The sequence below is a fragment of the Orbicella faveolata genome, unplaced genomic scaffold (genome assembly GCF_042242905.1).
Source record: "Orbicella faveolata isolate gen_17 unplaced genomic scaffold, um_ofav_v1 contig_25, whole genome shotgun sequence".
Lineage (NCBI taxonomy): Eukaryota > Metazoa > Cnidaria > Anthozoa > Scleractinia > Merulinidae > Orbicella > Orbicella faveolata.
In genome coordinates, this window is record NW_028301553.1 from 3,330,316 (window position 1) to 3,345,098 (window position 14,783).

The 14,783-nt window shown below is 39.2% G+C and overlaps 1 protein-coding gene across 1 annotated transcript; it reads left to right on the top strand.

Moving 5' to 3' along the window:
• Positions 1-12: 12 nt before the first annotated feature.
• Positions 13-13,190, top strand: LOC110052818 (26S proteasome regulatory subunit 10B). Its single transcript, XM_020759003.2, has 16 exons — positions 13-156; positions 560-639; positions 4,082-4,121; positions 5,590-5,642; positions 5,739-5,806; positions 6,273-6,387; positions 7,067-7,154; positions 7,606-7,667; positions 8,258-8,324; positions 8,620-8,676; positions 9,578-9,639; positions 10,606-10,644; positions 10,780-10,861; positions 11,780-11,860; positions 12,367-12,438; positions 12,987-13,190. Exons 1-16 carry the CDS (start codon positions 39-41, stop codon positions 13,103-13,105), a joined length of 1,203 nt encoding a protein of 400 aa, XP_020614662.2. The 5' UTR covers positions 13-38; the 3' UTR covers positions 13,106-13,190.
• Positions 13,191-14,783: the final 1,593 nt, after the last annotated feature.

Genomic DNA, 14,783 nt, shown 5'->3' on the forward strand with positions numbered 1-14,783 from the left:
GTTTCTCGCAAAAATATGAGCCCGCGTAGACTTATGGGATGTTGCTTAGTCACTCAACAAAGATGGCGACTACTGAAACCGCGAGGGAGAAGGCTTTGGCTAACTACAGAAAGAAGCTTTTAGAACACAGAGAACTTGATGCACGGTTAAAAGAAAGTATGTACATTTTAGTTTTGTTTATCGTAATTTGTTCAAGTTTAAATGTTTTATGTTAATAGGAATAGCAGTCGATTTTTCACCGAATCAAAATATGAATGGCATGCACTGTAAGCCTACAGTTTCTTTATCCATTTTTGATTGATAATATATTTTTTCTGTTGTCTGTGAGTTGAAAGTTGGCCGTGCTGGTATAAATGTCTTAGCTGATAGCGAGTGATTATTTATTGAAATATTGTATGGCTCTACAATTTGAAATTATACCACGTAAGCATAAGCTTATAATTTGTCCTCTTGCATGATAACTTATCTATCTGAGAACTTAGTCAAAAACATTTATATTGAGCTTCAAAGCTTACAAAAATTACTGGACTTTGGCTCTCTTTCTTCTCTCTTCTTATAGTGAGAGAACAACTCAAAGACTTAAGTAAGGAGTATGACAAATCTGAAAATGACTTGAAAGCACTCCAGAGTGTTGGTCAGGTATAGTATGGATTTGATTTACAGAATTTATATTAACCCCTTACAACTTAGCACGGTGGCAGTGCAGTTACAGCTGGTTTCGCTCCGTGTTGAGTTCACTATGTTCGAGTTTGCTACGTTCGGTACGGTAGCGAACACTTAGCGAACTCGAACATATCAAACTCTACAAGCAACGTAACCAACCTTAACTGGCAGCTCTGAGGAAAACAAGTGAATATATGAAAGTTCAGATATTTGAACTGCAGAGATAGACACCTTTAGATAGACAAAGAAAGAAGTTAAGACATGATTGATCATCGCAGTTATATACGCAGCTTCAGCAGCTGTGAAATTAAATCCTGAAAAAATTCAGACTTGAATGGGATTCAAATCCATGACCTCTGCGATACCAGTGCAGTGCTATACCAAGTGAGCTATTGGGCCAACTGGGAGCTGGTCACGTTGTAAGTTCATAAGATACCCATAGATGGTGAAGAAACAAGTGGATATATGAAAGATCATATATTTGAACTGGGGAGAAAGATATGAAGACATGATTGATCATCGCAGTTATACACACAGCTCAAGCAGCTGTGAAATTAAAGCCTGAAAAACATTCAGGCTTGCATGGGATTCAAAGCCATGACCTCTGTCAATCATGGCAGTTATAGACACAGCCCACAGCAGTTCCAATATATGATCTTTCATGAGTTTGAATCCCATTCAAGCCTGAATTTTTTTAGGCTTTCATTGCACAGCTGCTTAAGTTGTGTAAATAATTGGGGTGATCAATCATGTCTTCATAGTTCTGGGGAATATTTGCCCGAGGTTGTGACAGTATGGGCCAAGTATAGTGAGGTCTATATATTCCCCAGTGCAGCTCAAGCAAGTTAGGTTAGTTATTAGTTTGTTATATGGTATATTATATTTGAATTTGCTGGTTTCCAAAAAAAAAAATACCCGGCTTAGGGAAATGTTCTGTATGGCAAAATCCAGACTAAGAAAGAACCAGTCAGAATGCTTGGATTTACTTCAAGGCTACCTTGCCAAGCCCCAGGATTTCAAATTTAATTGGTAGCACTTTTTTGGTTCCATGTTCAGTGATTGTGGGAAATGATTGGTAATGGAAAATTTTTGTGAGAAAATTTCACGCTTGACTTGGACACAAATAAAAGAAAATGAAAACAGTACATGTATTAGAGAATAGAGAAGGAAATCTATAAGCTATACTGTTTAAGTAACGTCCCCCATTACTTTCGGATTTAGCAGGCTAAAAGGGCTGCTATACATTCGGGCAGCCGTTACTTTCAGGCAGCCGTTACTTTCAGATGGTCAAAAATCATTAGTAAGTAATTCACAGTCATTTTAGACAAAGAGGATGTGTATTCTATTAAATTAAAAGTTCCATTTCAGGGATGTTACTAACTACCCACAAAAACAAAGCTGAATGTAAAAACGAAAAAGTCCCTAAATATTGGTACTGTTGGGCGAAAGCATAATGGTCGCATTTTATCACAATGCAACTGATTTCACTATATCATTTAACTCTGCTGCCAGACAAATAGAGCTTTATAATTTCACGAAAAATTTAGTTAAGTTAAATATTTAATGGCAAATAACTCTTCAAGTCGTTCAGTCTGCAGTCAGGCTATTCCATCCACATTTCAGATGAGCTCTGTTATTGACTTATTCAAAGGGCTGCTACTCTTGGGTGGGCTGTTACTTTCTGGGGCACCATTACTTTCGCGGTTCGATAGGAAGGTAAAAAATTAAGATTACTTTCGGGGAGCCATTATTATCAGGGGTGCTTATTCTTTCCTTAGGCACGTGGTCGTTCATTTTGGCCATTTATTTAGGTTTAAATTTTTCAAATTTCATATATAATAGTAAATAACTTAAGGTTACCGTATACCTTCAGGGGTGTCTCACGTCCAAGCGATGTAGCGCGTCCGGTTTAAGATGTAGATACCTAAACCCCTATATCAAATTAAAGCTTATAGAGCTGGCTATTAAACCATACCAAAAATTTTGAAATAAAATGAAGTGCCGATTTTTTCACGGCCACTAAATGCGAACGTCCTAATCACCTTTTGGAAGCTACAAGTCAAAGCGAATTTTGTTTTTCGCCAATTTATTTTTTTCCTCGGTTTCAGGACAAAAAGCGCTAAAAAAGCGTGTCTGCGTTTTTCCACATTCAATTGCAGTAAAAAGTTACAGAACATTTTCAAAATAGGATTTAAAAAATGTGAAGTGATCGTACAAAAATTGCTCTCGGAGAAAAAATATGTCGAAATAAACAATTCGCAGACAAGTTTTTGTTTTTTATATCTTAATCTAGCTACTGTCCAAATTTGAGGGCAATCAAACAAATCCCCTTTGAGTTGTAACTCTTTAAAGTGTCTGCTTCAAGCGAAAAAATTTATTCGAGAAAACAGCGCTAAGAAAAATCTCTTGCTTCGCAAACAAACTCCACCCACAGACGCCTTCAACTGGGTTCTCAGATCACTGAGCCAATCAGCGTTTGGAAAATTTACTACCATTAACTTGCGGTTAAATTTACGCGTGAATCTCGAAAAAACCCTTGTGTTTCGCAATGCGCTCAAGGTGGAGAGATAATTTTTCTGTAGCTCGGTTTTTCTTGAAGCTGGTCTGGCAAAATGGGGAAGACGAAAAAGGATACGAACGCTAGAGTGGCTGGGCGACGAGAACAAACTGAACAAAAGAAAGCGCGGCGGAGCAAATGTGCATGGATAATATTCCAATGGATCTCAATGAGTTGGGCGATTCATCAGTATCGGACTCAACAAAAGAGTCAATGTAAACATCGCTGTTATAGCTGTCGAGTTCCCAAATTTTTACAGAATCTTTCTGTACTCTTGACTCGATCTTTTCGCCCGCTTGATACGATAGCTATAGCTTCATCCGCGAGGCCAACTTTCGCTTCTTCACTCATTGATGTGTTTTCATTCGTTCTTCGCTTTTTCGAAGTGGTAAACAATGTTTTCCGTGGCCCATGTTTACTTATAACTTAATAGAATTACATCTAATACGAAAAATGCTTGGATCTGAATAGCCAGCCAATTCGTGGTATCCATATATTCCCGCGAAAGTAGTCTCGGTTGATTGCGTACACGTTATAGGGCTGTCAATCAAGAGGGAACTTTTACTTCCGGCTGTAACGTAAAACCTCCATTTCTCCGCCAATATTGAGTTTTTTTCAATTTTGTTTTCAGAAATTAGAGATTACACTTCAATCATTACTTTGAACCAAAAATCCAAATTTGAAGAAAATTGCCGATCTGAAGGTATACTGTAACCTTAAGTAAAAACAATGTGGAACATTTTTCAAAATAATTAAAAGTTATGCTCTTATGCTCCAACAAAACTGTAGTAAGCCACCTTAAGCAAAAAATTGAATTTTAATGGTAACAGTTTTTCTCCTTAATTTTATGTCACTTTATAGATTGTTGGTGAAGTTCTTCGGCAGCTTACAGAAGAAAAGTGTAAGTATTTGATAGTTGGATGAGTAAACTTTGAATTTCTGTTATTCGAGGCTGTTATGTATCAAGACAAAACGACGGTAAAAAGAAAACGGAGCACAATAAGTACTGGGGAGTGACTCCCATATGAAAAGGTCAGGGATGCTTGTCGGATAATTTGAATTGCACCCCTAAAGGGGACCAATCTGGGTGTGGCTTAAGCTTTATTTGGCCCCTAAAAAATACCACTTACAGTGGAATAGGCTTGATTAGCAGCTGCTGTTCAGGGAGGAAGCCTGGGCTAGTGGACTGGACTTAAGAGAACGGTGGAAATTGGGTGTAAAAACAGAAACAGGCATTTTTTAATTATTCTTTCATTGAGTGCACCCTAAAAGTTACTTTGGCAGCTACAACATCGCCCCCGCCCTGGGAATAAGTACCCATGATTTGGGGTTCGATATGTTATCTCAATTAGGCTCAAAGATTAAGATTGAAATTTATTGTTGGTTCATTGTGTAAACTAATGTCTTATTAAAACACAACTGAAACATGGTCTTTGTGCAGCCAGCTATTCTTGAGAAGAGTAAGTGACTGCATAGAAGCCATTAATTTTAGGGTGCTTTCCTTTGAGATGATCTTGATCAGGATTAGTGATCAAAGATCACTCAGGTCATGATGCATCAAAGAAACTGACGAATCTGTGGCCAAAGTGAATTCATTGGTTCCTTTGATGTACCATGATCCAGAATGATCTTGGGTGGCTGATCCAGTTCCAGATCACTCCAAAGGAATGTACCCTTAATAACCTGCACCCAATAACTTGCTTATATTATCTCTCTCATGTAGTCCATTCTCAAGTCCTGAGAATTGAAGAAAACTCTTGTGTTTGGTTCAGGCTCAAAGAAAAACAAGACATGTTGTAATATCCTGACTACTGCATCTGTGACAACCAATCAGAGATCAGTATTCAGTTTTTAGGGGTTGAATCCAGAAAGTCTTGAGCTGTGTTCCAGCATGTTTCAACTTCTGCATGGCATACACTTTAACTTCCTTTAACGTAGAGAACTTATGTCTAATTTTTTTGGAAACAAAATGAAAGTCATAACTGCTAGAAAAAAAAAACTGTCAAAACACTTGAGGATTAAATGAAGACACATTTTGACAGCCGCAATCGTCTTTGCTAGTGAAATAAAAGGACAACTGTGGAGTTTACTATGAGCTCACTATGTGGAATGAACCAAAATAGTTAAATATGCAAAAAAGTGAACATATAGCAGAAGTACACGTATACAAACATGTAACTGCACAAGAGCTATAGTGAGAGTTTTACCTTAACATGAATTCTTTTGTCACATTTTATCAACAATGCTAGTTTATTTAGTTTGAAATTTCTCATAATTGATGACAACAGTGGAGGCTGTCTTCCTTGAAAGTTTTTTTTTTTTCTATATGCGATGCTTTTATTTGACTCACCTGATTTTCTTTTTTTCAGTCATTGTGAAAGCCACTAATGGTCCTCGTTATGTTGTGGGATGTAGAAGACAGGTATTGAATACATGATATTACTTACATGTGAAGCTTGGAAAGGGTTCTACAACAGCACAGTCCATGGGTTAACTCTGTTTAATCTTGTCGCAACAGGTGGATAAAAAGAAACTCAAGCAAGGAACACGTGTGGCTCTTGACATGACAACCCTGACCATTATGAGGTTCATTGTGTTATTATATGTAATAGTAGCGACATTCCATTCGACAAAAGTTCTGGAACTTTTCATAGCAGGGCAAATGGTATGGGAAATAGAGTTTCCTTGGAAAGTGTCTGAATAAGAAAAATTGTTAAATTTCTGAAATACAAACCATTCAACCAAACACTCTAGGAGTTCTGGGAAGAAAATCAAATGGAAAAGATGTTCCTGATAAGAAATTTTTGAAAATTTGGGTATAGCTCATGAGGTTGACCTCATTTCCAAAAATTCTGGGAAATGCTTTCCCATTCAGTGCTGGAGATGCTTGGTACTTAATGCAGATAGGAATTTTTGGGCAAATGGAAAATGCCTAGTACCTGCTTTAGAAATTGCTTCTATTTATCTATTTAACAGACAAAGTTTTTGCCGTTGCTACTTCATTGTCAGAGAGGACTCATACCATAGGTCTTTACTTGCCTACCTATTTTAGATATCTCCCTCGTGAAGTTGACCCCCTTGTATACAACATGTCTCATGAAGATCCTGGCAATATTTCTTATTCTGAGGTCGGAGGACTCAGTGAGCAGATCAGAGAACTGAGAGAGGTTTGTATTTTTAGTATGTCTAGCTTCACAAGGTTTGTCATCAATAGGCCAGCCAGATCATGTGTACTAAAGGCATCTGCAGTCAAGTGTCGATCAATAACCTCAATCAATACTTTGATCAACTCTTGATTGGCATTCAATCAACACACCTTTGACAACTCTGTTGACACTCGATTGCCACACAACTAACAACTCGATCGACAGCAGGTTGAAGGTTGGCCAATTTTTGATCAATGCATATGAGTTGGTCGACACTTGACTGACTGTTGATCGGGTGTTGACCACGTGTCAATCGAGATGTCTACTGAGTGTCAATCGAGTGTCGATCAAGATGCTGATCACAGTTCAATCGAGGGTATCGACTGACACTCAACTGCAGATGCTTTAGTGCACATGACCTGGCCAGGCTCCCAGAGCTCTTTATTTACCCTGCTCAGATACCCTGCACAGATGTCTAGTCCCATTAAGAAGATGATAGACTGTTGCTGTGTATGTGTTGTACAGTGTAGTTTAAAATATACTTTAGGTCAGAATGATTTCAACCTAGGTTGATATTAGTTGTGTCAAAAGGGGAGGGGGAGTCTTAGACTAACAACTTATTAGACCAACAAATTTGATAATAAATAAATAATATAGAAAGTTGATCAATCAATCAATGATCTATATGGTTTTTCTGCAGGTAATAGAACTTCCCTTGACAAATCCAGAACTGTTTCAGAGAGTTGGAATCAGTCCACCAAAAGGCTGCCTTCTGTTTGGTCCTCCAGGTATTGCAACTTGGTCTTTGTCAGGGTTAGGAGTATCTAAATTGCAAACAGCTTTATTGAAAAAAGGAATGCCAAATTGTCAATTGTTTTGACTGCTCTACATGCATTCCTTGACGTCCAAGCTGGGATAATTTTGTAAATACATGTCTTGACAATTTCTATATTGATATCAATGTTTTTAATTGTTGTGGCATATGATATAAGTTGTAAATTTACTTTCAATTCTGTACTTGACGTTTTCAAACAGGGTAGCATGTTGATTACTTTTCAGGCTGAAATGTGCCAGAGTACATTTTTTGAAAAGCCAGAGCTTTATTTGAAACAGAAAACCCTGCAAGAAGTTTTGTAATAATCAAGAATTTTCCTTGCACAAATTCCATATAGTATGGTACAAATGTATTGTTTTAGTTTTTATATGACATGTCGACTCTTAACATATTTCTTTTTGTAGGAACTGGCAAGACATTACTTGCTAGGGCTGTTGCTAGCCAGTTGGATGCTAACTTTCTTAAGGTATGTTTTCTCAGGTTACCATAATAAACTGAATATAAGAAAGGTGTTTAAGTGTTAGACAATTATTTCTTGTTAGTTTACTGGAGGGTAAGATGACAGAGGTTATGGAATTGTACTTGAAGACACTGAAATACCATCCTATTAAGGGTGCAAAGAAAACTAATTTTCAGGCTTACCCTAGCGTTTAAGGCAAGCCCTAACAATGATGTCCTAGCCCAAAAGTCATTCACTATCCCCACCCCCTCCCCCAATCTATGTCAAGCTGAGCCCATGTAGGAAGGCATCGCTTACCTCTGATTTCTGTAGCATAAAGTGAATGGAGATATTTCTACTCCCCCTGGATGAGATCCGACCCCATTGCAGGGTTACCCCAAGCATTAACTTCACTGGTACCCATTTATACACCTGGGTGGAGAGAGGCACTGTGAGAGTAAAGTGTCTTATCCAAGAACACAACAAAATGTCCCCAGCCAGGACTCAAGCCTCCCACTAACTGAGCCCATGTGCTCCTTTGAAACTACTCTTCATGCTGTTAAGAATTCTGCCTTGTTGATCAATTCATCATTTAATAGCATCTCATTTTCCTTTAGGTTGTGTCTAGTGCAATTGTTGACAAGTACATTGGCGAAAGTGCAAGACTTATACGAGAGATGTTTGGTATGTTGTTCTTGTTTGAATTGTTCTCTACTTTGTGACAGTAAATATAGGAAATGTAAGTAAATGATTTGAACTGTGCGCGAGGGACTTAATGAGAAAAAAAGAACTGTGAACTTTGAGCATCTCTTTCTTTTTGCTAAATTGATTCATCAAGCTGTGATCAAGGTTTTTCTTTACAACCACATGAAGACCTCATTCTCTATAATTATTACAGTAATACTCTTCTTTGTGACCATTTCCTAAATTTAGTGACCTGTTTTTAGTGGACTTTACTAAACCTGATCTTGTTGTACAGGTTATGCCAGAGATCACGAGCCTTGCATCATCTTCATGGATGAAATTGATGCCATTGGTATGTGCCCTGATGGACAGGTTTCTTTGAAATAATATTATTTTATGTCATGAAGGAAGAACTCTGGTGAAGTATGTTTTTGTGTAGCATTGAAAAAAGTCCATCCATCACACAGATTTTTCTTGATACTGCTCAATCAACATCATTAATGTTGTCTTTTCAAGAGACAACACAATAGGTGCAATGGTCTAATTGCTAGTGCGTAAGGCTCCACATGCTTAGGGTGAGAATTGACGTGGACGTCCGGGTCATTCTAGTGTCAGTGACTCTCTCTACACAAGTGTATTTACTTTAAATGTTATTGAAACCTGACTCGTGAACACTAGCCTGCATGGCAGGCATTCAAGGGGGAAGCAGAGGGGAAAACTAGTAGTGCGAATCGTGATTGGAGGGGGAGGGACATGGATCGTTTTGACAGCCAGACATTTCACAGCTTTCTGGGTTTTGCAAACTTAATTAAAGGGCTGAATGTCAAAAACAGTGGCGTACTTGCAGGTGTTCCCATCCCTCCCCTCCGATCATACTTCTAGTTTTCCCCTCTCTTTCTCTTTGAATGCCTACCATGCAAGCTAAGTGAATACTCAAGGGGAATCTAATGGATTACTGTTATGCCCTCCAAGAGGATTGGCAAACCTTCTACCGTCATGTCATGCTACAGAACATCTGGTGCATAATAAACAGACTTGGTTTGTAACAAATTACCAGTACTGGTAGCCCAGTTGAAACCCTGCCATCTTAGACTCTAATACAGTGCAAGATAGTGGGATATCAAGATAGCCAATAGTAAATTACTGAAAGAAAATATCCTAGTGAAAATGGTGTAAGTTCAAGATAGTGGGGACTTCAGTATAACTGAGTTTGAAATAGCAAGGATCAACAATAATGTACCTTGCATATTTAGGTGGTCGACGCTTCTCAGAGGGTACATCTGCCGACAGAGAAATTCAAAGAACACTCATGGAGGTTGGTAGTCCACAACTTGCTTAATATATAATTTTCATCTGAGTTGCCTTAAGGTTATTCCTCACATTTGCATCGCGCATCCCTACTGCGCATAATTTATGGCGTCATTAGCGCGCGCTCGTGCACGCGCATATTGAAAACATGATGGATTTGCCTTGATATTGAGCTCTGTGAGTTGAAAAATGGCTCTAGCTCACCAACGAGCACGGGCACCCTAATTTTTTTTTCCAGTCATTGTAATCAACTAATCATAAGCTTTGCGTGAGAAAAGACTGATCTAATTTCTATTGCTGAAATTTGAATAAATAAGAAAAATAGCAGATACACTGTGGTCTTTTCTATTTTGCAGTCGGTAACCACGTCAAGAAATTTTGTTCAAATTTTTAATCAAGGATTTAGCTTTCTGTCTGAATCAAACTTAAAGTGTTTATTTGTGTCCGACACAATGTATTGACTGTAGTTTAATGCGTGTTCTTATGAGTCTAGGCTCACAAAGATTTTACAATTACTGGGAATTCGTTCTTATAATAAGCATTAAATAACGCCAAAATGGGGCGTTTTCAATGCCTCACTGCTTCTTAATGAGCATGGGCACCCCTCTTTTTTATTTCAAAATTGAAGTTATCATATGGCAAATATTCAGTGGACAAAGTTTGAACAAAAATCTATTGTCACTTTTATTTCAGTGGAATTACCTTAATGTCGAGATTCTATCCCCAATAGCTCTTACTACACCTGGGCCAGGTTGTTCAAAAGGTGGATAAAGCTATCCACCGTATAAATCACTATCTAGTGGACGGCGTGGTTTGTTTTGTTAACCCTTATCCCCTGAATAAGCGTTATCCAGCCTTCGAACGACTGGGCCCTGGCCTATAACGGTGTTTTCAATTCCCACCAATCCAGACGAACAGTTTTGATTTGTAGCAGAACCAAGCTCTTAATGTAATTTGATGTTTCTTTACTCAGCTGCTTAATCAAATGGACGGCTTTGATGCTCTAGGACAGGTAAGGGATCTGTGTCAACCATGCTTTTTTAAGGATTTGTGTAAGAAATCGATTTTATTATAAATTTGAAAATAATTATTCACATTCCTTTATATACAAGAGAAGTCAAAACCTGTCCCTTCCTTCCCCTCCCAGGTGAAAATCATCATGGCAACCAACCGCCCTGATACTCTCGACCCAGCCCTCCTCAGGCCAGGTCGTCTGGATCGGAAGATAGGTGAGAAAACATTGAAAGTAATTAAATCGATTTTATTTGCAAACTGCAAAGGAGAAAACACGCGAGAGAAAGCATTTGAGAGAACTCGGAAAGTTTAAGGTTAAGGGTTGCTCATGAAGTTATTTTGGTGAAATCTTTCTTTTTTTTCTGTTTTGGTCCTCGTACAGCCGCAAAACGCGTAACTTAATTTCCTCCTGCATCGTTCCACTCAGCACTCCAACAATTTACATACGTTATCTCATTAATTTCAGTTTGTGACATACTTCAAATAAGAGTGGAATTTTAGGAAAATTTCTGCTCTTTCTATAAAATAAAGCTAGCGAGATGTAGTGATGTGTCAAGGATTGTAAAATGTTCCAACATTACCAAGCACTACCTAGGATTTGTCCTTGTACCACTGTACATTTGCAAGAACTGTAGCCCGAGTATTAGCTTCTGTGGGTTAGTCACGCAATCGTCCTCCGCCAGGAAGATAACGTGACGAGTCCAAAAAGCGTCTGCGTAGAATGCTACCTGAGTATCAGACTGTTCGAATTTAAGGTGGTAGAGGCGAAAAATAGAGAGATACGAAAAAGAGATGCGTTTGTGTCAGGCTTTCTTCTGCTTTTCTCCTCCTGCCCCGAGGAAGGCCTGATCCTCTAGCCTGCGTAGCATCCGTTTCCTTTCATTTTCCATGCAGGCGAGGAATCGAACAAGCGAGCGAGCAAGCGTGCAAGCGAAGGAGCGCGCCTGGGGTGAGCAAACAATTAGGGAGAAGTGGGGAGGAAGGGAGCATTCGCTGACAGTTTCGTTCTCTTCGCGTGCTTTTTTGGAAATGCCTGCTACGCAGGCTATGATTCTCAAGCTACGAGGACTGGCAAAAAGCCTGTACTTGTTAGAAAAAAAAAGTGATGTTTGTTTGACTGTTTCTGTTTACAGAAATCCCGCTTCCTAACGAGCAGGCTCGTATGGACATTCTAAAGATTCATTCAGCAAAGATTACAAAGCATGGAGATATCGGTGGGTGAACTTCTCCTGGAAACTCAAAAATTAAATGTCAAAACATTGGCGCTGGAAAACATGTAACCAGCGTACGGACGAACGCACTACACGCACCCAGCTCGTCCAAAACTGTCTCTTATTAAAACGCCTCAAATTTCCGAAATCCGCCAAACGTTAAGACAGTGACAGGAAAGTTAAGCTAGTTAGCTACCTAGTTTATGAGCTCTTAATTTTGATAACCCACTTGCAAAGGTCGCTTTAGTCGGATCAGTTCTCAGATCTAACTGGGTGATAATTTTTTTGTTTTTTTTTTTGCGTACGATCATCATTGGGAAAACGTTATTTGGAGAAATAGATAGAGTGGCCTCATTTGCAGTATATTCGTAACGTGTTTTAATTTTTTTAGTTATTTTTTTTTTATAATTGATCTGAAGATTTATTGAGTCCAATGCATGAAGTAAAATTAAGCTCACATTTTCTTGCGCGCTGTTTATTGATAGTTTCTTTTTTATCGTTTGCTACAGATTACGAGGCAGTAGTGAAGTTGTCTGACGGATTCAACGGTGCCGACTTGCGGAACGTTTGCACTGAAGCAGGTTTGGCTTTTAAAAGGATTCATTTTCGATCAGTCCTTGTCATGTATGCTCGTGATGGGTTTATGGGAAGTTTTATTTGTGTGGAGGTGCGGCGGTCTCATGGCTAGTGCGCTCGTCTCTGGATCGAGCGGTCTGGTTTCCAGCCCTGGCCAGGGACATTGTGTTGTGTTCTTGGGCAAGACACTTTACTCTCACAGTGCCTCTCTCCACCCAGGTGTATAAATGGATACCGGCGAACTTAATGCTGGGGGTAACCCTGCGATGGACTAGCATCCCATCCAGGGGGGAGAAGAAATACTCCTAGTCGCGTCATGCTACAGAAAGCGGGATAAGCTCCGGCCACTTGGCTCGAATGCAGACTTTGTTTTTGGGATAGGTTTTGATTTACAGAAGGGCTTGGCAATCTAGGTTCGATTACCAGCCGCTGTTCGGGTAAGGAGTTCGCGTTCCTCGACCAGACACGAGATCTCGTGAACTAAATGCTTCCTCCGTGTTTTTTTTTTTTTTATGATTGCCAGGGCTGATTTTTCTGATTTTTATCTCCTTAGGAATGTTCGCCATTCGTGCAGAAAGAGATTACGTTATCGAGGAGGACTTCATGAAAGCTGCACGTAAAGTCTCCGATAACAAGAAGCTGGAGTCGAAGTTGGATTACAAACCAGTTTGATATGGACCTGAAATTTCTGTTGCTATTTTGTTATATCGTGTAAAACACTGTGTTTCCTTCAATAAATCTCAGAAAAGGAAAATGAGATTAGTGTGAAGAAAAATTTTTCAGTAAGGATTTTCGAAACTGTGGAAGAAAAAAAGTAATAAAGATGATTAGGTGGGGTTTGGGTTTCGCAACATAGCGTGACGGAATTCTAAAACATAGCGTGACGCAATCACCTGAAATGGCCAGTGGCGTTCGAACTCCAGCTGTCGCGTTGTAGTTTACTGCGCTGGAAGATTTTAGTCCTCTCTTTTCCAATGCTTGATGCACAAAGCCCGTAATTTAAAGAGGAATATAAAGGCAGAGACCGTACAAAGCGAGGATGATTTTAAAAATTCGACTGACCAAACCAGCTTAAGGTACCTGTTACAGCTACGCCATCCCTTGTGCAGATTGCATGTCCAATGAGAGGAGCTCTTCTTTCGTGGCACGTTAGGCACACCCTGGTGAAATGAACATATGTATACAGCACCATCCACTCTCCCCCTCCCTACCTTATAGCCGTTCCAAAATGGGAAAAATAAAATTTAATACGAGAATAAGGGGCTGAGGAATTCGGTGACATGCAGTGGAATTCCAAGAGTTTTCGAACCTTCCGATAACTAGGCTTGCGAGAGCATCCGGTTTTTTTTTTTTTTCGAAAAAATCGGAGGCTCGCACCGGCTTGCATGGCTACCGATAACTCGAACCAAAAGTACGTTTCTACCCCTGAACTAAATGATGAGGGCAACAATGTCTCAAACTGGTACTCAACAAATGCACTCCAGGGTAATTTTTCTAAATACCAAGAGTTACGATTCGGACTCAAATCTACGGACAAAGATTTTGATATTGTCATCAGGGATACATCTGTAGAAAGCTATCCGATATTAGAACTATACTGGGGGTATCCATAGATGACCAAATGAATTTCAAAAAAACATGTTGGCGAGGTTACGAAAAAGGCATCAAAACAAGTTGGAGTTCTACGTACTATACTACGTCTGCTAAACTCCAGATTTACAAAACCGCTATACTGTACCACTATTAACATATTGTCATATTGTCTGGCATTTCTGTACAGCATCAGACGCATGCAAACTGGAACCTGTACAAGAAAAGGCACTTCGAGCCGGTCTACTGCAGTAAAACTGTAACATATGACACTCCTCTAAACATAGCCAAACTTCCAACGCTACGCAGTCGTCGACTCGAGGATGTGGCTACACTCATGTACAAAGTGATTTGGGTATTTTTTTTTTTTTTTTTTTTTCGAAGAAGCTACTTTTTCATCATTATCAATAAGACCGTCAACAAAATCCCATCATAACTGATGTTTAGGGCAACTGTGCCAGCCGCAACGGTCATAAATAAGGTATCGAATTTTAGGCCAGTAGCAAAAATCGCAGATTTTGGTCATAAATAGGGTAAGGGTTTTGGGAAGTGGGCCGCATACCCACACCCAACTTTTCTGGGAGTACCCCACGAGGTCCAAAGTACATTAGTGACCTTTTTAACCTGAACACATCTGGTTATGCCCTAAGAAATGCTGACTTTATTGTTTCGAGTTTTAACACTGTGGATTTTGGTAGACACAGCATTAGATATTTAGGATCAGTTCTTTGGTCAGAACTGAGTAAGGACGTCAGAAGAT

What these genes read in the sequence shown, in the direction of transcription:
- LOC110052818 (XM_020759003.2), top strand. Translation starts at nt 39, where the DNA reads ATGTTGCTTAGTCACTCAACAAAGATGGCGACTACTGAAACCGCGAGG. An exon ending in ACAACCCTGACCATTATGAG is followed by an intron (nt 5,807 to 6,272) that starts GTTCATTGTGTT and finishes TACCTATTTTAG; the next exon opens with ATATCTCCCTCGTGAAGTTG. An exon ending in GGATGAAATTGATGCCATTG is followed by an intron (nt 8,677 to 9,577) that starts GTATGTGCCCTG and finishes TTGCATATTTAG; the next exon opens with GTGGTCGACGCTTCTCAGAG.